We start from the raw sequence: 26,384 nt of genomic DNA on the forward strand, positions 1-26,384 counted from the left end.
AGTTCACCTCTCCTAGTAGCCAGGAGGGAGAGTACCGTATTTTCGCGGATATAACGCGCGCGTTATACGCGTTTTTACCTACCGCGCATACCCCTCGCGCGTTATATGCCTGAGCGCGGTATACAAAAGTTTTTAAACATAGTTCCCACCCCGCCCGACGCCCGATTCACCCCCACAGCAGGACCGCTCGAACCCCCACCCCCGAACGACCGCTCGCACGCGCTCCCACCCGCCCCCGCATCCACGATCGGAGCAAGAGGGAGCCCAAGCCCTCTTGCCCGGCCGACTCCCCGACGTCCGATACATCCCCCCCCCCCGGCAGGACCACTCGCACCCCCACCCTGAAGGACCGCCGACTTCCCGACAATATCGGGCCAGAAGGGAGCCCAAACCCTCCTGGCCACGGCGACCCCCTAACCCCACCCCGCACTACATTACGGGCAGGAGGGATCCCAGGCCCTCCTGCCCTCGACACAAACCCCCCTCCCCCCCCAACGACCGCCCCCCCCAAGAACCTCCGACCGCCCCCCCAGCCGACCCGCGACCCCCCTGGCCGACCCCCACGACCCCCCCCACCCCCCTTCCCCGTATCTTTGGTAGTTGGCCGGACAGACGGGAGCCAAACCCGCCTGTCCGGCAGGCAGCCAACGAAGGAATGAGGCCGGATTGGCCCATCCGTCCTAAAGCTCCGCCTACTGGTGGGGCCTAAGGCGCGTGGGATAATCAGAATAGGCCCTGGAGCCTTAGGTCCCACCTGGGGGCGCGGCCTGAGGCACATGGGCCCAACCCGACCATGTGCCTCAGGCCGCGCCCCCAGGTGGGACCTAAGGCTCCAGGGCCTATTCTGATTGGCCCACGCGCCTTAGGCCCCACCAGTAGGCGGAGCTTTAGGACGGATGGGCCAATCCGGCCTCATTCCTTCGTTGGCTGCCTGCCGGACAGGCGGGTTTGGCTCCCCGTCTGTCCGGCCAACTACCAAAGGTACGGGGGAGGGGGGTGGGGGGGCCGTGGGGGTCGGCCAGGGGGGTCGCGGGTCGGCTGGGGGGGGCGGTCGGAGGTTCTTGGGGGGGGCGGTCGTTGGGGGGGGGGGGGGGTTTGCGTCGAGGGCAGGAGGGCCTGGGATCCCTCCTGCCCGTAATGTAGTGCGGGGTGGGGTTAGGGGGTCGCCGTGGCCAGGAGGGTTTGGGCTCCCTTCTGGCCCAACTACACAAAGGTACGGGGAAGGCGGGTGGGGGTGTCGTGGGGGTCGGCCAGGGGGGTCGCGGGTCGGCTGGGGGACGGGCGGAGGTTCTTGGGGGGGGCGGTCGTTGGGGGGAGGGGGTTTGCGTCGAGGGCAGGAGGGCCTGGGATCCCTCCTGCCCGTAATATAGTGCGGGGTGGGGTTAGGGGGTCGCCGTGGCCAGGAGGGTTTGGGCTCCCTCCTGGCCCGATATTGTTGGGGAGTCGGCGGTCCTTCAGGGTGGGGGTGCGAGTGGTCCTGCCGGGGGGGGGGGATGTATCGGACGTCGGGGGGGGGCATCAGGCTTTCAGGATGGGGACAGACCTTCAAGGGGGGACAGACCTTCAAGGGGGGACAGGACTTCAAGGGGGGACAGTGCACGGAAGTCAGGGGGGGTGAACGGAGAGTCGGGACAGCGCACGGAAAGTCAGGGCGGGCGAAAGGAGCGTCGGGCATCATGCGCGGTATACCCGTGAGCGCGGTATACAAAAGTTTTTGTACATATCATCGTGATTTCTGCACGCTATACCCGTGTGCGCGTTTTACACGGGTGCGCGTTATATCCGCGAAAATACGGTACTTCACTCCAACTTATAAAGCAGCATCAGGTTATCAAGATCCAATGTAATATGAAAAAGCAAAATTTAAAAAACAGCTCATGGGACACTAATTAAAGACAATATAAATCTTAGGAGGAAAGTTGAAACTTTAGAGAATAGTGTTCACAGTAACAACCTAAGATTGATCAATTTCCCTAGGGTCGCTACGGTGACTCCTAGGGATATGATTAAAAGATATTTGCAGGAAATTATGGGAGTTTCGGAGGAACATTTACCTCCGTTCTCTCAGGTTTACAATTTGCCTTCTGGTAGTCAAGTTCAATATCAAATGACTACTAACCAAGAAGCAACAGATGTCTCAGCTTTGCTTGAGACATCAGATAAAGAAATTGCAACTCTAGCAACATTAATAATATCAGTAGCTCTTCAACCTGACAAAGCATGGATTTTGAAGCTATTCTTTAAGAATAGGCAGAAATAATTCCTTGGCTATAAAATACAAATGTTTCTTGATTTGTCACGTGAGACGCAGAAGCGTAGGCGTGATTTTCTTCTTCTTAAGCCAAGAGTTTTAGCTTTAGGGGCTACATTTTATTTACGACATCCCTGTAAGTGTATTGTGTATCACCAGACAAGTATGTATTCTTTGAACCCTTTCAGTTAACTACCTTTTTGTCACTTTCCCTTTTGGAGAAAGAAAAATCAAGAGCTCAATGATTGATTTAGACATTTTGCTCTCAGCTTTAAGCCATGATTCTTTCTTGTTTATTTCTTTGTTTCTCGCCAAGTGTTAAATCTAGGATCTTATTTGAGGACTTGAGTAAAGTTAAACCTATGTTTTTGTTTTCTTTATTATTTTTTACTGTTAAAGTGGAAACTTTATTAGAATATGTTCACAGGTTTAATTACTTTCTGTACAAGTTACAATGCTTGATATTTAATTTGAAAGTTATAAATAAATAATTAAATTTAAAAAAACAGCTCATGGAACATAACAAAAAGATATACAAAATATACAGGGTCAGGTCTTTCATTAGGTAATATTGTTAAGTGTAGGGTTACCAGATTTCCTGAAGGAAAATCTGGACCCATGGCCATGCCTCCAAGCCCGCCCAGTTCTGCCCACATCACATCACACCACGTCCTGTCCCATCCCCAGCCTCACCCCCCTTAACCTGTTGATGCGTCAGGATGGCATCCATGCATGCAATGAGATGACATCGTGCGTGGGCGTGTGACATCACTGTGTTGCTGTCCCAAAGTTGGAAGCTTTTCAAAACCTGGGTAAAGTGCCAGGACATCTGGTAACCCTAGTTAAGTGCAGCATAAGGTCTGATTCCTTTATTCTCCTCCAAGCCTCTCACCTAGAGAATGACACAGTGGCTGTTACCTGTGGCTAACCTGCCGAAACGATGGGGGGAAAAAAGTGCTCACTGCAGGTACTTGGACAAGGCCGCTCAATGCAGCTACGTGGACAAGGCCATCCACCGCCCCATGGAGTGGTGAATGGCCTTGTCTCTATAGTTAAGGGAGGGAACGTGCGCGATCACCGATTGTGCGCAGCCCCCTACCTCTTTCCTACCTACCGGCCGCATCTATCTCCCTCCCTCCCTCCCCTTACTTTCGTGGCACGTTAGTGTAATTTGTCAAGCCACTGGAGCCTGCCTGAAATCACGTGCGTCTGTGGGTGGAAGCTTCTCCTTTGAAGCAACTTCCGGTTGCGTCAGAGGTGAAGCTTCTGCCCGAGATGCATGCGACATCAGGAAGGTTCCTGCGGCTTGCACAAATTACACAAATGTGCCACGAACGTAAGGGGAAGGGAGGAAGATGCTCAGACTGAGCTGCAGGGTGCTGAAGGGCGGTGGAAAGGAACAGACGTTGAACGGGGTGGCGAGCGGGAAGGGCGGTGGTGGAAAGGAATGGAACAGATGCAGAAGGGGGGTTGGGGAGGAACAGACGCTGAAGGGAAATGTGGAAGACAGAGTGGGAAGAAGATGCTGAAAGGAAATGGGGAACAGAGAGTGGGGAGAAGATACTGGAAGGGAAGAAGACAGAGATGCTAGACTGTGGGGGCAGCGGAGGGAAAAAGATGGATGCCAGACCAATTGGTGGGGGGGGGGGGGGGTGAAGGGAGAGGCACAGTAATGGAGCAAATGGAAGATGCAGAGAGAAGGTAGACAGTGGATGGAAGGAATTGAATGAGACGATGAGGAAAGCAGAAACCAGACAACAAAGGTAGAAAAAAAAGTTCTGTTTCTTTTCTTTTTTTTTTTTTGCTTTAGGATAAAGTAGTATATTAGTTATGTTGATAAAAATTTAAAACAAAGCCCTGCCAGCTGAACATCTTTCTCTAGTTTAGCAGCCAGAACTTTGATTTATAAGGAAGGAATAAGCTAAATATTGCAGAACTGAGGCTTGTATGGATGCTTTGGGGACAATAGTTGCGGGGAGGGCATGGGGACGGGGCGGGGACAGTGGTTGTGGGGACAGGAATGGGGCGGGGACAGTGGTCACGGGGACAGGGCAGTGACAGGGACGATGGTCGCGGGGACAGGGCAGTAACAGGGACCAATTTTTTTCCTGTGTCATTCTCTACTCTCACCATGTCAGCAGAAAGAGAAAGACCCATGATCTGGCACGCTGCAACCTTCTCTCTTCACATGGCTTACCTGGTCAATGTCAATGCTTTTTCTGCTGCTTCCAACCCACTGGTTGGCTTCCCTGTATGCCTATGAATAGGGTTACCAGATATCCGGGAAAACCCAGACATGTCCAGGTGCCCAGATGGATCTTCAAAGTCTGGTAATTTGACCAGGTTTCCCAAGCTCAGGGCCATGTCTGGAGGGCCTCCGAGCATGCGCGAGTGTGATGTTATGATGTATGATGTCATTGCATCACATCTGTGCATGCTTGGAGGCCCTCCAGACACAGCCCTGAGCATGGAAAAGGAGATGGGGCTGGGCTAGAGGTGGAACAGGGTGGAATGGGGGCAGGGTCACATGTCCTCTTTTTTATGGAAAATAAATCTGGTAACCCTACCCATGAAGTGCCAGCAAAAGAACAAAATGTGCTCAGACCTACCATTGCCTGTCCCCCCCACCTCCAACCGCAATACTATGTATGAACTGAAGAAAATAAAGCTCACTTGCCCTAGCCAACTGTTCGAATATTCAGGACTTGCATCCATCCATCCTCCATTCCACACCTCCCCCCCCCCCCCCCCCCCGCTGCACACCTGACTTCCTGAGAGGTCCTACAACTTTTTAAGCATTTTTAGAGGGTCCCTGCCACCTACCAGTAGAATTACATACTCTCAACAGTGAACACAGCAGAAAGAGGAAGCCTGTTATTATTGACCTCACATAGGCCTCAGAACAATGCGTCAGCAGGACAAACTTGAAGGTTTGGGTACCTAATATTCTTCAATTAGCCCTACAAAAAATTCAACTCGGAACTGGCAGGGAAATCCACCAGAACTAGGCATTGAAAGAGAAACTGGGGACTTGGAGAAGAGAGCTGGAGGTTGAGGTCGATACTAGAGATGAAGACTGGGAGGAGGGAGCTGCAGGCTGAAGCTGATGCTGGGAATTGGGAGGAAGGGGTTGAGTCTGATGATGAAGTCATGGACTAGAAGGAGGGGACTGGAAGCTGATGTTGAGGCTGGGAGAAGGGGCACAGAGGCTGATGCTGTGAAGTTTGGGGAGAGACAGTCGAGATATTCATGAAGTGGTGATTATGGAGCTGTTGTGACATGGTGACAGAATTCATCACTGTTCCTGTCCCCGCGGATAACCGCAGGAAACAATCCTGTGTTGTTCTTTAGCATCTATATCAACCTCAGTCCTTCTACACCAGCATTCTTCAATGCAAGGTTTGAGAGCCAGTAGTTGTGCCCATTCATACTCTGATTCTTCCCTCTCATTAAAGAATGGCAAGGGCATGGTTTCCCGCGGTTATTTGCGGGGACAGGAATGGTGATGAATTCTGTCATCATGTCATTCTCTACTGTTCACCAAAGAGAAAGAAGAAATACCTCGCCTCAAAATATGAACAGTACAGCAAAAGAGGCAAGGGAGGTGTCTAGACAGTCAAGGCAATCGCTTGTTTGGTGATATATTTTCAGCGTGTCTTACAAGCGACAGTGTCAGTTTTATGTCCCCTGAGGAAGGCGTTCTTTAGATGCCGAAACTAGCATCCTTGTTGGGACTATACATTTGAATAAAGATTGCCTTGACTGTCTGGATTCATCCCTTGCCTCTTTTGCTGTACTATTCTCTACTGTTCACCATTGTCATAGGCAGTTAGTAAATGATCACTTGCATATGAACCCTGTAATTTTACACCATGCAAATTTTACCACTAACATCCCACAGAGAGCCTAGGGAAAGTGTCTATATGTACTAATTTGGCAATACTAAGAGATATCCTGTGTTCATATCTCACAGTTAACAGTACAGAGAAAATGGAGGCTGCCTAGAATTCTCTTCCATGAGAAGTGGTGGGGTCAAAAACAATGACTGCATTCAAAAAGGGATAACATAGAGGTTTCCTATGTACCATTACAATTAAATACATTTTGAGCATTTCCACTCAACATATGAAAGAATAACAATAAAAGGCAAAGAGCTGAGAAGACTGCACCAGATGTCAGTTACTCAAAAGACAAAGGGGAGTCAACCTCCCCACAAGTTGCTAGTACAACCTTGGCCATCTTTTCTGGGCAGACTGTATGGGCTATGTTAGTCTTTATCTGCCTTCATATTACTATGTCATGATGTAATATTTATTTATTTATTTGTTTGTTTAGATTTTTATCCCGTCCTCCCAGTAGCTCAGAACGGTCTAACAAGTGAACATACACAATGGAGCGAAATTAGACATTAAGATATACAATAGGTTTAAATATTTGGGCATACAAGACTGAGTAGTAGTTCAAATACAGGGAGTATACAGCCATTAAGAATAGAGTTTAAGTATAAGTAGTTTAGTTTGGTACAAATTATTTGAGTTTGGATACAATTTATTAGAGTACAGACTGAGAGAGGGCTGTGCTGAGATTTAGGGAGAAGATGGACAGAAGAGAGAAGAGAGAGGTGGGGCTTGGGGGGGTGAAGACTGAGGGTGATCTTTAGTTGAAGAGGATGGTTTTTACCATTTTACGGAATGTCAGTAATGAGTTCTGTTGTCTGAGTTGAGGGGGAAGTTGGTTCCAGAGATGTGGAATGAAGTGGCTGTAGGATCGTTTGCGGGCAGTTTCTGAGAGGAGGGACCTTCCGGGGGAAATGCATAGGCGTATCTCTGATTTTGAGCGGAGGGTGCGGGTGGGGGTGTAGATGGGAAGCTTGGATTTTATGTAGGAGGGGGTGGTGGTATAAAATCTCTTGTGGGCTATTGCCAGGGCCTTGAAAGCACAGCGCTGGCTAATTGGGAGCCAGTGTTCGGCGTGGAGTGCTGAGGAGATGGGATCATGGTAGTTGAGGTTGTGTAGGAGGCGGATAACTGCATTTTGGACCCGTTGGAGGCGTTTGAGATTATTTTTGGTTAGGCCATTAAATAGGGAGTTACAGTAATCCATTCTGGAGTGGACATATGCGTAGAGGAGTTGGGCGAGGTCAGGTGTGGAGATGTAGGGCTTAATCCTTCTCAGTTGGCGAAGGTAGTAGAAGGAGGTGGAGACTACTTGAGATATGTGTGCAGATAGGGATAGGTGCCCGTCTAAGGTTACTCCTAGGCTGCATACCTGATCTGTTGCCGTTAGTAGAGCAGAGTCCCATGCTAGTGTAGGACGTGTGTATTTGGTGCTTTTTTTTCCTGATCCATAGGAGTTCGGTTTTAGAGGCGTTCAGTTGAAGCTTGTTGTTTGACATCCAAGTTTTCATGTCAGAGAGGCAGTGTTGGAGGTTAGCAATTTGGGACGACCGGTTTTCACCTAGTGGGAGGAGCAACTGGATGTCATCTGCATAGGAGTGGATTTTAATGCTATATTTCTAATAAATGGGAATGCAGTGTAGTACTTAGGCTCCTTTTTACTAAACTGAGGGACCGAGTGCCATGTGTGAAATGCTCCAACACACACTCAATCCCTATGGGCGTCAGAGCATTTAATGTGTTGGCCCATGCTATCGGACTTAGTAAAAGAGGGGGGTTAGTCTTGTATATGCACATGTGAAGAAAATCTTTATTTGGCATTTTGAGTGGCATTCTCACTTGTGGGGGAGGGGAATTTTATACTTCACAGTAAAAGGGGGCCTGCAGGGGCATTTTGGAAAGGGTATAAGAGAATAGAGCTAAGGTTTCTTTTACCAAAAGGTAGAACTCAATGCTTCAAACCCCTTCAGCCTTTATCTTTTGAAGCAACATATTTTTTTTGCCAGATAAAATATGCTTCTTAATGTTGCGGACATTTGTGGTTTTGACTGGTAATCAGCTCACCTTCTTTTTGGAAAATCGATTGTGATGAATTTCTTTGTTGATATATGTTACAATGACAGTTTTGTGGTATGTATATTTAAGCATTTTGTGCATTTTTTTGTATTTAAAATTTTGAATATAATGTAATCCGCCTTGTATAAAGGCGGAATATAAAGAATAGTCACAAAACTTAAAGTCTATCACGCTCAAGACTTCTTTATTTAGTTTACTCATCTTTGCATTTTAATGTTCACCCTCTAGTAGTCAATACTGTTTTTGGTAGATTCCAACAGACATTCTCTCTCTGATGTCAGTGTTCTGTTAGGACAATATACTTTGGCCAATTCATTTGGCTCGCATGGCACCAACCCATTTATTATTTTAGAAATAATTTGTTAAAATTTTACAGAATCCTTTTTTTTCCAATTAGTAATTGACTAAGCTGAAGCAAAACAGGTGTAGCCTGATCCCATTTGGTGCCACGTAATACTAGTTTTGAAGCAGTGTTCTGCCTGATTTGTAACCTAGGAATCAATTTATTTTAGGCACACCCAAACAAACGGAATTGCAGTACTCCACATGGGAAAGGACTGCCAACTGAATCACTTGCCTTAGGTTTTTCTTTGTCAGGAAGGCTTTTATTTCACATACCATTCTAATGGAGGTGAATATTTTCCTGCTGTTGTGGCTTGGCCCCATTCCTTCTCCTTTTAATATTTTTCCTAGATCTTCTAAGCACACATAATTGAGGCCTTCTGCTTTGGTATGAAAATCTTCTTAGAGTCCACTTTCCATTTGTTCTTGCTAGATTTCTGCTCAATATACTTTCAGTGAGTACTAATAGTTTTGACAACCCTGCCCTGTAACGGTGACACAGATAATTTGGAGGATCACAATGATTTTGGGCTCCCTTCACAAAGCCGCGGTTGTGGTTGCTGCTGTGGTAATCGCTCCGATGTCCTTAGGGATTTAATGGGTATCAGAGCGTTTGCCGCGCAGCAGGCACTACCACAGCTTTGTAAAAAAAAAAAGGGAGGGGGTTAGTTTATTTTAACTGATAATTTGTACATATGGTTTTACACTTCCATTCTTTCTTTTTTTTTCTTTATTATTCTTAAAGCCAGCTTATCCTAAAAATACTGCAAGGCAGTTTTACAACATATAAGCAGTAACAATCAGAGCAGCAAACACACAAAAATTAAATGGTTAACCAGTGTAAATGACAGTTTACATAGTTGCCGAAAGGGAAGCAAATCCTCTGATGGTTTAAAAGCCAAAACCTATTCCAAGGAGAGCAGTTTCTAGAAAAAAAAAAGACATGAAGGGCCATTCTCTAAAGCAGTCAGGTGTCACATGTTCATATGAATGGCTTCTTAATTGCTGTGTATGTCGGCATTTGCCCTGAGAACTAATCTATAGAGGCACATGTAAGTTGCATCACACTGAAATGCTGGCGGGGAGGGGGGAGTTGCATATGGGTAGAGCTTGGGAAAGACACGGGTATGTCTCCCATCAACCTGTGTAACTTACATAAGAATATAAGTTGCCACTGCAACAGTCTAGAAGAGGTATAATTAGTATGAATATGGATGCAGATAATGAATGCTCTATAGATGAAAAACTGAACCTATCTGTTTTTTTATATTCAAGAATCAGTCAAACCAAACTCCTTTCCTAAAATCTGACATTCTGAGCTGAATTTCTAATGGAGTAAGTTAAAACCACCTTCTTCATTTTGATCTCAGGGACGGAAAGAAAATGTGCGACCTTCTTACCCAGAACATTTTTGTCATAATTTAGCTTCAACTTATTTGCGGCTAACCAGAGTTCTACATTGGTCACACATGCATTTAGATTAACAATAACATTATCCTTACAATTGTTTGCAGATGACACTGAACTATTCAGAGTTGATAAAACACATGTGTACTATGAAAAAAATTGCAGAAGACATTAGGAAATTGGAATCCTGGGCATCCTCATAGCAGATGAAATATAATGTAGAGAAATGCAAAGTGATGCACATTGGACAGAATAATCCAAATCTTAGTTATTTGATAGTTGAGTTGGCACTCAAGAAAAAAAATATAGGTGTCATTGTAGATAGTATGCTAAAATCTTCTGCCCAGTGTGTGGTGGTGGACAAAAAAAGCAAACAAGATGCTAGGAATTATTAGGAAAGGGATGGTAAATAAGATTAAGAGTATTATAAGGCCTTTATATCATTACATGGTACTACCTCACCTTGAGTACTGCTGTATCTAAAAAAATAAAATTAAAAAAGCATATGGTAGAATTAGAAAAGATTCACAGAAGAGTGACCAAAATGATAACGAGGATGGAACTCCTCTCATATGAGGAAAGGCTAAAAAGGTTATGACTGGAAAAGAAATGACTCGGGGGGGGGGGGGGGGAGGAGGAAGGAATATGATTGAGGGCCACAAAATCCTGAGTGGTACAGAATGGGTAAAAATGGATCGATTTTTAGTCTTTCAGAAAGTAAAAAGACTAAAGGACACTCAATGAAATTACATGGCAATAATTTAAAACCAATAGGAGGAAATATTTTTTCACTCATAAGAACATAAGAAGCGCCATCTCCGGATCAGACCTTCGGTCCATCAAGTCCGGCGATCCGCACACGCGGAGGCCCTGCAAGGTATACACCTGGCTTATTTTATAGCCAACCATATCTTTATATGCCTCTCTCAAGGAGATATGCATCTAGTTTGCTTTTGAAGCCTAGGACTGTCGATTCCGCAATAATCTCCCCTGGGAGAGTATTCCAGATGTCAACCACTCTCTGTGTGAAGCAGAACTTCCTGATATTAGTCCTGAACTTGTCCCCCCTTAGCTTCATTTCATGTCCTCTTGTCCGTGTCAAATTGGACAATGTAAATAATCTTCTCTGCTCTATTTTGTCGATTCCTTTCAGTATTTTGAAGGTCTCGATCATATCCCCACGCAGTCTCCTTTTCTCAAGGGAGAACAATCCCAGTGTTTTAAGTCGATCCTCATATTCCAGTTTCTCCATACCCTTCACTAGTTTAGTTGCTCGTCTCTGCACCCTCTCCAGCAGTTTTATATCCTTCTTTAGGTAGGGAGACCAATGTTGGACGCAGTATTCCAAGTGGGGTCTGACCATTGCCCTATAAAGCGTCATTATAACTTTCTCCGATCTACTCGAGATTCCTTTCTTTATCATGCCCAACATTCTATTTGCCTTCTTTGCCGCTGAACTTCATCTGCCATTTCTCCGCCCATTTTTCTAACCAACACAAATCGCTCTGGAGTTCCTCACTATCCTCCTGCGATTTGATTGCCCGGCAGAGTTTTGTGTCGTCTGCAAACTTGATGATCTCACTGGATGTTCCGTTTTCCAGGTCATTGATATAAATATTAATATTAAATATTAATATTAAATATTAAAATAGTAAAGCTTTGGAACTCATTGCCGGATGATGTAGTAATTGCAGTTAGCATATCTGGATTTTTAAGAAAGGTTTGCACAAGTTCCTGGACATGGAGGAAGCTACTGCTTGCCCTGGGATCACTAGCATGAAGTGTTGAACATTAGAATAGTAGTAGCTTGAATAACACAGTCCTAGCCTTTATCTAGGCCTCTGTGAAACTGATATGCCATATGCAAAAATATGGACTCTGTAGTATGTTTGGGGTAGCTCACTAACAAGCACTCAACATGCTTCTAGATATTCAGGCAAGTGACAGCAGACTACCTTACTTGGGTAAGCTGTAAAGGTCAAAAATTTACATGAAGTAAAGGTATTCAAAAATACCCTCACGTATTAAAAAAGGTAAAAGGAAGGCCAAACAGAAAGTATAGCTAAAATGTGAGGTGATAGAAGCTATTAGAACTAAAAGATAATTCTTCATAAAATGGAAGAATGTTCAGACTGATGATAATAGGAAATAGCATAAGGAATAGGAAGTCAAAGTTCTGTAAGGAAGGCAATGAGAATTTGAAAAGAAGATTGCCTTGGAGGCAAAAACACTCGTAATGTGTGCCTCCGGGAACCTAGGAAGGCGTGCAAGCCTGCCTAAGCTCGCCTAAGGCTAGGTGTGGGCATGGCTTGGCCTGGAAGTAGTATTAGGTGGACCTTGGCAGCCATACGCATTTCCCTAAGCCTGTGGCAGACGCGTACAAGGTAGGCCAGCAAATTGCTGACCTATATTATAAGCAGACGCGGCCGCTGAGGGATCTCCTGTAAGAGGGGGTCTTAGGCACCTGGGTCAACCGGAATCTTAGGCCCATCTCCCAGTACATTCTGGGATACACTGGGAGTGGCTTAAGATTCCGAATGGCTAGATCCCTTAGGCCACCTCTTGCCGCGATCATTCGGGGGGGGGGGGGGGGGGAGGTTCGAGGGTGCCAGGCAGGAGGGACTTGGCATCCTTCCTGCCGCGATTGTTCGGGGGTGGGGGAGGTTCCCTCCTGCAGTGGCGTACCTAGCATGTGTGACACCCGGGGCCCATCATTTTTTGGCACCCTCCCCCATCTGTACGAAAAACATGATTTTTAGTAACAAGCCACACGTCACACACGAGTACCTAGGAAAAGGCAGCATCTTACATACTGCAGTGAAAAATACAACAGCAATACACCCATTGTAAAACTAAATAAGCCAGACTAGTACAGATCAATCCTGCAGTCAATCCAAGTTGGAGTTGCTGCCAACACTAGAGAAATTAAACAGGTATGGGGGAAGGGAATGGGCGTACATGCCTGGCAGGGAAGGAGCCAGGGGGGACAGCAGAAAAGAGGGCAGGGGGCGCCACTGCCCTGGTGCCTCTCACCCTCACTACACCACTGCAGAGCATACTCTCCACCCTAAACACTCCCCCAGCACTAAACACTACTATGGAATGCCTAAGCGTGTCCTGCAGTAGTGCTTGTCACAGCTTAGTAAAAGCACCCCAAAACCTTTTAGCAGATTTTAAAATGAAAGTATAAAATAGTGAAATGATACCAAATTTTATTCTCAGACCAATATAAATTTTTGCCACATTGGTATTAAATCATTTGGTCCATATTTATTGTGATGTGGTCAAGCGATCACTAACAATTTAATTTTGTTTCATTTTTTTCCTCAGCTGAACCCACTGATGTACTAAAAGCCTTAGGATTTCACAGCTTACCTGACGGAATTTCAAAAACTGAAGGATTTTGCACAAACAGAAAAGATTCACGAGGATCCGACGCTGCCTTTCACAGTTCAAAACATGCGCAACTCAGTGCTCCAACAAAACAGTTATTCCCAGGTAAGTCTTTGAGAAAGCCAGTATAATATCTTTAAGTCATAATTTGTTTTGTTAAATTTTTTTTTTACATTGCCAGCAGAGGTAGGATCATAATGCGGGCTGGGGAGGGGAAGAAATGATGAGCACAAGGAAGTGTTTGGTGCAGTGGTTAAAGCTACAGCCTCAGCACCCTGATGGTTGTGGGTTCAAATCCCATACTGCTCCTTGGTGACCCTGGGCAAGTTACTTAATCCCCCATTGCCCTAGGTACATTAGATGAAAGCCACTGGGACAGACTGGAAATATGCTTGAGCACCTGAATAAATTTAACTCTAGTCTAACCCCTTCTGAGATCTTTGGGGAAAACAGATAGAAAACAAATTAAATAAATAAATTCATGATAAACCATTCTGAGTTCCTTGAGAGAATGGTATAGAAAATGGAATAAATATATGTGGGCCTTCCCCCCAAACTGACTGCTGGTTATGCCCCTGAAAACAAGGGAAAAAAATAATAAACAATCAAGGAAAAACAAGTTGGCAAATGCACAAATACAGAGAGAAATACAATGTTTTACTCCAGGAACCAAACATTGATCTAATTTGGAAACATGAATGTTGCAGACAGGTGAATTAAGAACTAAGGATGAGTGATTGATAACTACAGCCCGTAACAGCGGATTAGAGACAAGATGGTTCATAGCAAGTTTATATAGATAGACATAAATAGATTCTGTAAGGGATGGAAACAATTACTGTTCTCATAGCTGGCTGTGGAGTTCTGATGACAAAAAAATTCCTATACAGAAGGGGAGAATGGCACGGGGACAGAATTTGTCCCTGGTCCCACGGTTAACTGCGAGAAACCATTCCGTGTCATTCTTTAGTATCAATTTCAACCTCGATCCTTCTATACCAGTATTCTTCAATGTAAGGCTTGAAGTCAGTGGCTCTACCTATTTATACTCTGATTCTTCCCTCTATCCTCAAAGAATAACACGGGGATGGTTTCCTGTGGTTAACCAGAAAAGTCTTGAGATCATGACCCTCAGAAAATTAGGGAGAATAAAGAGGTTATAATAACCTGGTGCACAGCAATTCTAGGCAATAAAAACACTTGATACAAGAAAACTAATATTATGGTAAAGGAGAGAAAAAAAACCACCTGAGTAGCATTGGTTATGGAGGCATTGGTTAAATGGCATTTATTCTGAGAATTATGTGGACAGGGAGAAAATCAATGCAAAAAAATTTCAGTCAAAGAAAATATGGCAAAAAGTATTTAAAAAGCTTTTTCCAATGTACTGGGAGCCATAGGCGACTAAAAATAATTTTCAAATACAGTGATACTTAGGTTTACGAGTGCACCGATCTGCGAGTGTTTTGCAAGATGAGCAAAACATTCGCAAAATCGGCGCCTCGGAAACCAAGCGTGGCTCGATTTTATGAGTGTCCCCCCGCGATCCTGCACCCTCCCCCCTGCAACCCGGCCACCCTCCCCCCACGATCCGGCACCCCCTGCCACGATTGGGAACCCCCCGCTGCTTCTTACCGTCTTCTGGGCCTGGGCACCGGCACCGGCAAGCATCTGTGCATGCTCAAGGCCTGCGAGTTCACGTTCTCTCTGATGTGAACTCGCAGGCCTTGAGCATGTGCAGATGCTCAAGGCCCAGCAAGAAGAGGAAGCAGATCTTCAGGCACTGGCACCAACGCACAGGACATGCCGGTGCCGGTGCCCAGGCCCAGATAACGGTAAGAAGTGGCGGGGGTGGGGAGTGCCCGATCGTGGCGGAGGGGTGCCCAATCGCGGCGGGGGGGGTTTCGAATCGCGGGGGGGGGGAGGGAGGTGCCAGATCACAGTGGGGGAGGGTGCCGGATCGCTGGGGGGAGGGTGCCGGATCACAGGGGTGGCCTTCAGGGGGAGCAATGCTGGTTCTCGTTGGGGGGGGAACGTATCAAAGCGAGTTTCCGTTATTTCCTATGGGGAAACTCGCTTTAATAAATGAGCATTTTGGATTTACGAGCATGCTTCTGGAACGGATTATGCTCGTAATCCAAGGTATCACTGTATAACTTTATAAGATGCCTGTAAACATTACATCTTGTCTTGTTTTATTATTACGTATGTTTCTATTTTGTGAGCTGCATAGTTATAATGGGCTATAATTAATAAAATAAATAATGCATAAAATTATGAACTCCGAATACAAGCTTTCTTTGGCACTATGCAATAGTGACACTTACACCGGCATATTGCTCTGTACTGTACCTAAAAACACCAATTTCAGAAAGCCACTGCTTACATGTAGAGATCAACACCAAGCAGAGATTTCAGGGGGATGTGATTTGAGCTTGATTTGGGTCTTGGGGACTACAACCTACATGTACAGTACATTCCTCATTCTATAAAGGAAATATACATGGTGGTGAGGCTCCTGGCCAACCCCTCAAGGATGAGAAGGTGCCGGGTACTCCTCATCTGCATCAGTTACCAGCTTTCCTGGATGAAAGGGCCAAGGACTTCTTCAGGAACAGACCAGAAAAGTCACCTTCAAAGACCACTCCCTAAGTCCGCCAATCCTGCCTAGCAACACTGCAGGTTCTTGCCTCTAAGAAAAAGCTCTGAAACAGACCTTCTGTTTTATCAGATTTCTCAGAACTATTATACTCATGGTGAAATGCTAAACATCAGCTCTTTTCCTATGGAAGCTGACCACCGCTTCTGGGAGGCTTTACATCAACATTCCCCCTTTTTAAAAAACAGCTTCCACGCCCTATGATCCCAAAACACATTTTGCTTCCTCCCTACCATCTATACCCCAGCTGGCAATGAAATGAAAACACCCAAAAGAAAAACATTAAGCTGATTTTCTCTCAAATTTAGTACCTTTCATAAATGTTTTGCCTTGCCAAGGTATTCCTTTACCTAAGATCCTCATACAGCAATTCCAAACAGGTTTCTCCTTAATTCACACTATGTCACAGGCAGCTCCATTTACTTGTCCTTTCTCCTTCTTTAGCAGGCTGCCTTTTATATTGTATGTTGGTTAGGAAGGTTCTGGAATGTGTCTGCCCTGTGACACATCCCTTGGTTAAACACAAACTTACACAATGGGATAGTCAAACAAACTAGCTAACATTCAGTTTATCTCATTAAACTATACTCAGAACTATTACTTTATTTTGTAGTCATATATATTTTATATAATGTTATATAAAATATATATGACTACAAAATAAAGTAATTTTAAAGTGCAAGGTGCTATCCAGTGAAAAAATGGTTTGAGCTATCATTGTCCTGCATATTTAATCAATTAGAATAATCTGTTAATCTTCAAAATTCATTAAGGTATTTAGTTCATTGAAAACAATCAGTGTGCACTTAACTCAAGATGAATCCATCCAAATTCCTTTCTCTTCTTCTTCTGTTGCTGCAGTCCATAAGCTTAACCCAATCAGTGTTCAAAGTGTTCACAATCCGTTAAAATCGTCATATATTCTGCTTAGAAACCAGTCCTACGATCACTCTCTTAGATCAACATTAAACATTCAAATTGATGCACTATGTATAATACCTCTTTAACTTACAACACCTGGAGCAATCCTCAAACCAAGAAAACCTATGTTCTTAAGCAACAAACATCTTGCATTACGTCTTGGGCTGTGTATATAATCATTTGCCCTTGCTAATTGCTCTATGTGGGCCACACGTTTAGATGCATTAGAACTCGTCCTATAGAATACAAAAGCAGGCTTCACACTGCCATGACTACAGTCCCCATGATTCCTCACTGCTTGCAGTTTCATCATACGTTTGACCAACTTAGATGGATTATCAATGACTTCTTACCTCATAATTTCACTGGTAACAAAAAAAAACAATATATTCAATATCGTGAACAATACTGGATTTATGAACTTAATTCCATTTTTCCTAAGGGTCTAAATGAGAACATAGAATGGAATACTATTATTTGAATTTTAACCTGTGAGCTTTCAGTGACGTCTTTTACGACCTCTTGTTCAAAAGGCAAACACTCAGTTTTTACCTCTCAACTGCCTCTGACGTGTTGTCTCGCTGCTAGCATTTTGAGCTCTCAAATAATTTTAAGGGTTCCTGAAGAAGGATGTGTATCCGAAACTGAAGTAAGTTGAACCAACAGTTTTTGAGTGGTCTCTATTTCATCTGCAGCCCCGCAGCGTCTATGGGAGCCAGATTCTTTTGGAGCTCCTTTCGAGATAAGTGATTGATTTTCCTTTGATGTTGTGCAGTTATCCTGTTTTGCCGAATGAGTGGGCACAGCTATAGAGAGCACATAGATTTATTAATTATTTGGTATGATTACACTATTATTACACTGTTTCATTGCACACACGTGAAGACTCGATGATGGTGTGGTGTGTTGGGCTGATACCCACACACAGATTATAGTATAGAACAGTGTTCTTCAACCACCGGTCCATGGACCAGTGCCGGTCCACAGAAATTTCCTGCCAGTCTACAGGGCCAGCAGGTGCATCAGGCCCAAAACAGTGTTCTTCAACCGCAGGTCCACAGTGCAATCGATGCGGCGTTATCTTCGAGCCAGCTCCCTCTTCCTAACTGATTCAGTGCACAAAGCCATGGGCAGTGGCTCCTACAGGCATCCTGCTCCGAAACCGGAACCGTTGCAACGTCAGATGAGGCAAGGGACGTGCGAGGTGCAATTAGTACTACTATGGGGGTGGGGTCTGGGGTGGAGAGATGGGCAGGGTCTGGCCCACGACTTAGCCCAGTGTTCTTCAACCGCCGGTCCATGGACCGATGCCGGTCCACAGAATAATTTTTTTATTTCTGCCGGTCCATAGGTGTAAAAAGGTTAATTCATTCACCTGACTGTCTAATCCGCACTGAGGTCTTCTCACACATTTAATACTACTATCATTTTTTATTATATTATTTATTATCCTCCTTTTGTTGCGCCCCTCAGTAGGCACTACAGTGACACTTTTGGAACTTTTTGCTATAGTTTAAGTAGATGTTCTTTATATCTGGGATTTGCTAATTTTGATAGTACAGTATATGAAATTCAGACAAGCATTTAAACTATTGACTTATATGATCTTTTAGTAAATGAAAACATAATTTGTTTTCTAGCCCAGAAATATCTAAGAAAAAGAACAATTTAAATCAAATCATTAAATTATAGAAAGTGTATGTTTGGGAAGACTGGATGGACCATTTGGGTCTTTATATGCTATCATTTAATATGTTACTATGTTTACTATAGTGCTCATCGTATAGAAAACTAAAACTCAGTCATTATTCTGGTCTCAGTAGTTATTAGTTAGTTAAACTACTCCAACAAATACAGGAGAAGACAAACTCTTGCCAACCAAATTCTGTATAGGTCAAACAAAGTTAGCTACAGTAATTGGCTAAATTGGTGATAACAATCAATAATTGGCCTTAACAAGCGCTAATGTGCACTGATTATTGGTTAAGAAGATAAGAATAGCCTTACTGGGTCAGACCAATGGTCTATCTAGCCCAGTATCCCGTCTTCACAGAGGCCAATCCAAGTCACAAGTACCTGGCAAAAACCCAAATAATAGCAGCATTCCATGCCACTGATCCAGGGCAAGCAGTGGCTTCCCCCTTGTCTGTCTCAACATCAGACTATGGACTTTTCCCCCAGGAACTTGTCTAAACCTTGTTTTAAAAAAAACAAAACAAAACGGCTACATTAACCACTCTTACCACATCCTCTGGGAACACATTCCAAAGCTTAATTATTCTCCGGATGAAAAATATTTCCTCCTATTAATTTTAAAAGTATTACTCTGTAACTTCATCAAGTGTCTCCTAGTCTTTGTAAATCTTGATGCAGTAAAAAATCAATCCACTTGTACCCATTCTACTCTACTCAAGATTTTGTAGACTTCGATCATATCTCCCCTCAGCTATCTCTTTTCCAATCTGAAGAGCCCTAACCTCTTTAGCTCCGAGTCTTTAACCTGCACACTTAATTCATCTTGCATGCAACTCCAAAGGACCATGGCCAGGGGAGTTCTCAGAATTCAGGTGCAGAATTCAGAATACAGTGCTTCTATTTCCGCACCCGACAATAGTTAAGGCATGAGTATTCACACAAGCCATCGGCAGGCGTAATTACTTGCACCTAAAGTTAAGCCCGAAAATCACTTTAACTAGTATTCTATGAAGACAGAGTTCCATGCGGAACTGCCTTTATAGAATTTGCGCTTAGCACACATTATCCCAGCTAGTACCTAACTTTGGGTGTCATTTCCCACACAGGAAAGCTAGGGACCTCCCTCCACTTCAAAATCACTGAGCTCTGGAACAACCTTACCTCCCCTCTTCGGAACTTGAGCTCTCTCCAAGTTTTCCGTAAACATCTGAAAATTTGGCTTTTCTCAAAAAATGTAAGTCTCCCTCCAACTTAGGAATCAAGGAAACTCTTATATCTTGGCATCCCAAGTCCTCTAAATTTTCTTCACACTTTTACCTCTAACCCTATGTTGTAGTTCCTTCCTATTTCTCCTACTGTAAACCGCGTCGAGCTCTACGAATGTGGAGATGATGCGGTATACAAACCTAAGGATTAGATTAGATTAGATTAACTGAATCTACCTCTTAATTCTTAACTGCTATTTAATACATATAAATGAATACACTACATCAAGTGTAGTTAAAATAGACTGTTGAAATAACTACCAAACTGTTGCAAAATATTGAACATTGGGTGAGGTAAAAAGGCAATGGAATTGCCAGTGGGATGGAGAAGAACAATGGGCAGAAACCTTGCATGAAAAGCTGAGGTAGAAAAATGGTCTTTCTCGTTTATTTTCAGCATATGAAGGGTTAAATGTTACATCAGGGAGTACTAGGGAGGTAAATTTCCTAGATATCATAAATAACTGCTTCTTGGAGCAACTGGTACAGGAACCAACAAGAGAGGAAGCTATTTTAGATTTGTTCCTTAATGGAATGCAAGGCATAGTACAGGAGTTAACTGCTGGGAAACAGTGATCACAATGTGATCAAATTTGAGCTGATACTGGGAGTGGTGTCGCAAAAGAAATATACTGTAGAGACATATAATTTTCGAAAGGATGACTATGATAAAATGAGGAAAATGGTTAAAAAGAAGCTAAAAGTATCAGTTGCAAAGGTTAGAACTGTAAACCAAGCGTGGATGTTATTTAAAAATATCATAGTGGAAGCCCAGACTATATGTATTCCACGTATTAGTAAAGATGTAATGAAGAGGAAATGAGAGCCGGCATGGTTAAAAGGTTAAGTGACAGAGGCTATTAAAGCCCCAAAAAATACATTCTTTAAAGAATGGAAAACGGATCTGAATGAAGAAAAAAAAGAAGAGACAGAAGCACTGGCAAGTTAAATGCACAGCATTGATAAAGAAAGCTAAGAGAGAATATGAAGAGAAACTTGCAAAAGAGGCAAAAACTCATAACAATTTTTATCCAGGACAAGCAGGCAGCATATTCTTAACGTATGGGTGACGTCACCGACGGAGCCCCGGTACGGACCTTTTTAACTAGAAAGTTCTAGTTGGCCGCACCGCGCATGCGCGGGTGCCTTCCCGCCCGACGGAGGAGTGCGTGGTCTCCAGTTTCTTCGTTTCCGCGGAGCGAAGAAGATGCATGTGCTTTTCAACGGCCGTTGAAAACTCTCAATTTGCCTTCCTGCTCGCGATTTTTGATCCAATTTTGGTTCTATTTTTGTCTTTCGACTTCATTCTTCTAAAAAAAAAAAAAAAAAAAATTCTTTTCGTGTCTTTTTCCTTATTTTTACAGCCGGCCCCGGCGGGGCCTGTTGTAATCATCCAAGCCTCCGGGTTTGATTTCGCGGAGGCCGTGTTTCCCTTCATGCCCCCTCAACCGGGCTTCAAGAAGTGCCAGCGGTGTGCACGCCCGATCTCTTTAACTGACCCACACAACTGGTGCCTTCAGTGTTTGGGTCCAGAGCATCGGGCTGACACCTGCACCCGCTGTGCTACTCTCAAGAAACGCACTCTTAAGAACCGGCAAATACAGCAAAATATTCTTTTCGGTACCGGTTCTACCATGGATCAGGCCCCGACGTCGACGGCACCGCCTAAATCGGCACCGACCACATCGACACCGCCTGATCCTCCTTCGGGGTCGATAGCGCCAGGTAAGCCGGCTAAGAAGCCTTCCACTTCCCTTGAGCGACCTCCAGCTACAGCGGTGACCCCGGTTCTTCCGACGTCCCGCCGCTCCCGTAAACGCTCCGCTCCGATCACGGTGAGTGCCTCGTCATCGGCCCTCCTCATCGCCGGAGCGTCGAGCAGCACCTATGGTACCGAAGAAATCTAAAGCGGTACCGGTGCCCCCATTGGAGGACCGAATCTCGGCCATCCTCCAGGACAAGCTTCAGGAGCAGCTACAGAAGCAACTCCAACAGCTCCTTCCAACCTTACTGGCACCGCTCCTTCCGGTACCGGTCCAGCCCGAGCTTCGCACCGCTCCACCGGTATCCACCCCCTCGGTACCGTTGAACACATCCATGCCGGTCTTATCTGCTCAGCCTGCACTTCAGACTTGCTCGGCAGAGGACCCTTCCCAGGCCCCAGATCGACGCCGGTCGTCTCGGGATCGGGATCGGCACCATTCCTCCAGGGACAGAGATCGACGCCGGTCTTCATCCCCCGGCACCGTATCCATGCGATCTGGCAAGTCCCTTTCTAAAACCCGCCATACTGAACCGGCTATCAGGGACCCAGACCTATGGGAAACAATCCCCACTCGGTACCGAGGAGGATGCCTCTTCCACAGATGAGGAACCCTCCATGGCTGAAACCACTTCTAAGCCTGAGCAATCCTCCTTTACGAAGTTCCTTCGGGAGATGTCAGCGGCTCTCTCCATCCCCCTTGAGTCCGACTCTAAGAAGTCCCAGGCCTTTTTAGAAGCTTTGGACTTCGACCAACCTCCCAAGGAGTTTCTTAAACTTCCTGTACATGATATCCTCCGGGAAACATTTTATAAAAATTTGGAGACTCCGTTGACTGTTCCAGGTGCCCCTAAAAAACTGGACAGCTTATACCGGGTCATCCCTATTCCGGGATTTGACAAACCCCAATTGCCCCATGAGAGCCTCCTTGTAGAGTCCACTCTCAAAAAATCTCAAGGCTCCAGCGTTTATGCCTCCACCCCTCCTGGCAGAGAGGGAAAGACAATGGACAAATTTGGAAAGCGCCTGTACCAGAATGCCATGCTGGCTAACAGAGCCAACAATTACACCTTTCATTTTTCATTTTATATGAAACACCTGGTCCAACAACTTTCTGCTCTAGAAAAATATATACCTGAGCGTAAGGTCCCACTCTTCCAACAGCAGATTTCCAACCTCCTTCAGCTCAGAAAGTTTATGGTGCGCTCGATTTACGATTCCTTCGAGCTTACTTCACGAGCCTCCGCACTGGCTGTGGCCATGCGACGCCTAGCCTGGCTGAGGGTGTCTGACCTTGATGTAAACCACCAGGACCGTCTCGCCAACGCGCCCTGTCTTGGTGACGAACTTTTTGGGGAGTCTCTTGATACCACAACACAAAAACTTTCGGCTCATGAGACCAGATGGGACACCCTCATTAAACCCAAAAAGAAAACTCCACCGGCACGACCATACAGGCCTCAGTCCTCTTATCAACGTCGATTCTCTGCCAGGCCGCTGAATCCTCCTCAGCAGCAATCTCGCCGTCCTCGCCAACAACAGCACACTCAGGCTCGCTCTCAGTCTCACCAGGCGACCAAGCCTCTCCCTCAGACTAAACCTCCTCAGCCCTTTTGACTCCTTTCTCCAGGGCATAGCCAGTCTCCACCCTTCGATGCCTCTTCCTCAACCTATCGGAGGCCGCCTCACCATCTTTCTCCAACGCTGGGAGGCCATCACATCAGACCTGTGGGTTCTCAACATCATCCGCCACGGATACTCACTAAGGTTCCAGACTCTTCCCATAGATCATCCTCCCATAGAGTCTGCTTCTCACTCCTCCCAAACTCCTCTCCTCCTCAGGGAGGTCCAATCCCTCCTCCTCCTCAATGCCATCGAAGAAGTTCCTCCAGACCAAAGGGGTCAGGGATTTTACTCCCGCTACTTCCTGGTACCCAAGAAAACGGGAGATCTTCGTCCCATCTTAGACCTCAGGAACCTCAACAAGTGTTTGGTCAAAGAAAAGTTCAGAATGCTCTCCTGGCCACGCTTTATCCTCTTCTATCTCAACACGACTGGCTATGTTCCCTGGACCTCAAGGAGGCCTACACTCACATCCCAATCCATCAGGCTTCGCGTCGCTACCTCCGATTCCAGATACAAAATCACCACTATCAGTACAAGGTGCTGCCCTTTGGTCTCGCATCATCACCCAGGGTGTTCACCAAGTGCCTGATTGTGGTAGCGGCTTTTCTCAGGTCCCACAACCTACAAGTGTTCCCATACTTGGACGATTGGTTGGTGAAAGCACCTACATCTCCGCTTGTGCTGCAAGCCACTCATCAAACCATCTCTTTCCTCCATCTCTTGGGGTTCGAGATCAATTATCCCAAGTCACACCTGCTTCCTACGCAGCGCCTGCAGTTCATCGGAGCAGTTCTCGATACCAATCAGATGAGGGCGTTCCTTCCTGCCGACCGGCACCGGACGCTACTTCACCTTTGCCGGCAGGTGCTCCTTCATCCATCCATCCCTGCTCGCCAGATGATGGTCCTTCTAGGCCACATGGCCCTCAACAGTCCATGTGACTCCTCTGGCACGACTCCACCTCAGGATACCTCAATGGACCCTTGCCAACCAATGGTCACAGACCACGAATCTTCTTTCTCATCCCATCTCTGTGACATCGTCTCTTCAGCAATCTCTTCAATGGTGGTTGAACTCCTCAAATCTCTCCAGGGGACTTCTCTTCCATCCGCCTCCTCATTCCATGGTCATAACCACGGATGCTTCCCCCTATGCATGGGGGGCCCACTTGGGTGATCTCCGCACCCAGGGACTTTGGACCCCTCAGGAGCGTCAACATCACATCAACTTCCTGGAGCTCAGAGCCATGTTTTATGCTCTCAAGGCTTTCCAGCATCTCCTCTACCCTCAGGTTCTTCTCCTGTGCACGGACAACCAAGTCGCCATGTACTACATCAACAAGCAAGGCGGCACCGGATCTCGTCCCCTTTGTCAGGAGGCCCTCCGAATCTGGACCTGGGCCATAGCCCACAATCTGTCCCTCAGGGCTGTCTATATCCAGGGCGAACAGAACTCCCTGGCCGACCAGCTCAGCCGCATCCTGCAACCTCACGAGTGGACCCTGGACCCTCCTACTCTCCACTCCATTTTTGCTCGCTGGGGCACCCCGCAAGTGGACTTATTTGCAGCTCCTCACAACCATCAGCTGCCCCAGTTCTGTTCCAGACTCTTCTCTCCGCATCGTCTGACCCCAGATGCATTCCTACTCGACTGGACGGATCGGTTCCTCTATGCCTTTCCTCCGCTCCCTCTGATGTCGCGGACCTTGTTCAAGCTCCGCAAGGACAGGGCCACCATGATTCTCATCGCCCCCCGGTGGCCCCGACAGCACTGGTTCTCCCTCCTGCTCCAGCTCAGCTCCAGGGAGCCCATTCCTCTTCCTGTGTTTCCTACTCTGCTTACACAGCAGCATCTGTCTCTACTGCACCCCAATCTGTCTTCCCTCCACCTGACTGCTTGGTTTCTCTCGGGCTGACCTCTCCAGATACCCTGTCTCAGCCTGTCCGTCGCATTCTGTATGCCTCCAGGAAACCCTCCACGCTCCAATGTTACCATCAGAAGTGGACCCGGTTTTCCTCTTGGTGCCTCCTGCATCATCACAATCCCACCTCATTGGCGGTAGAGACCATTCTGGACTATCTGCTCTCTCTGTCCGAGGCTGGTCTCAAGTCTACCTCAATCAGAGTCCACCTCAGTGCCATCACTGCGTTTCATGAGCCTATCCTCGGAAAACCTCTCACGGCTCACCCTCTGGTTTCCCGCTTCATAAGAGGCCTCTTCAACATCAAACCACCTCTACAGCCTCCTCCTGTCGTCTGGGACCTAAATGTGGTTTTGTCAACCCTCATGAAACCTCCTTTTGAGCCTCTTGCTACTACTTCGCTCAAACTTCTCACATGGAAGGTGCTTTTCCTCATTGCCATCACCTCTGCCAGGAGGGTCAGTGAGCTGCATGCACTGGTCGCCGATCCACCGTTCACTGTTTTTCACCATGACAAGGTGGTTCTGCGTACCCATCCTAAATTCCTTCCCAAGGTGGTTTCGGCTTTTCACCTCAACCAATCTATTGTATTGCCTGTCTTCTTCCCGAAACCCCATTCTCATCCTGGGGAACAGGCTTTACACACACTGGATTGTAAACGTGCCCTTGCATACTACCTTGACCGTACCAGGGCTCACCGATCCTCTCCTCAACTTTTTCTGACCTTCGATCCCAACCGTCTGGGTCGTCCTGTCTCTAAACGAACGCTGTCCAATTGGCTTGCTGCCTGTATTGCGTTCTGTTATGCTCGGGCCGGCCTGTCACTGGAAGGAGCTGTCACGGCCCACAGGGTCAGAGCTATGGCTGCTTCTGTGGCTTTCCTCCGTTCCACGCCTATTGAGGAAATCTGCAAGGCGGCCACTTGGTCTTCAGTTCACACGTTCACTACTCACTACTGTCTGGATACCTTCTCCAGACGGGATGGACACTTCGGCCAATCTGTGTTACAAAATGTATTTTCCTAATGGCCAACCATCCCCCCTCCCTCTCTGTTAGCTTGGAGGTCACCCATACGTTAAGAATATGCTGCCTGCTTGTCCTGGGATAAAGCACAGTTACTTACCGTAACAGGTGTTATCCAGGGACAGCAGGCAGATATTCTTACGACCC

The 26,384-nt window shown here is 46.1% G+C and overlaps 1 protein-coding gene across 1 annotated transcript in view; it reads left to right on the forward strand.

The window, feature by feature from the left end:
• The window catches only part of COL11A1 (collagen type XI alpha 1 chain), a 528,076-nt gene that overhangs the window by 29,025 nt on the left and 472,667 nt on the right, over positions 1-26,384 (forward strand). Inside the window, exon 2 of the mRNA XM_033916645.1 lies at positions 13,303-13,470. Coding sequence (XP_033772536.1) covers positions 13,303-13,470 — 168 coding nt within the window. The remainder of the gene's footprint in view (positions 1-13,302; positions 13,471-26,384) is intronic.

The sequence above is a fragment of the Geotrypetes seraphini genome, chromosome 12 (genome assembly GCF_902459505.1).
Source record: "Geotrypetes seraphini chromosome 12, aGeoSer1.1, whole genome shotgun sequence".
NCBI classification, from domain to species: domain Eukaryota; kingdom Metazoa; phylum Chordata; class Amphibia; order Gymnophiona; family Dermophiidae; genus Geotrypetes; species Geotrypetes seraphini.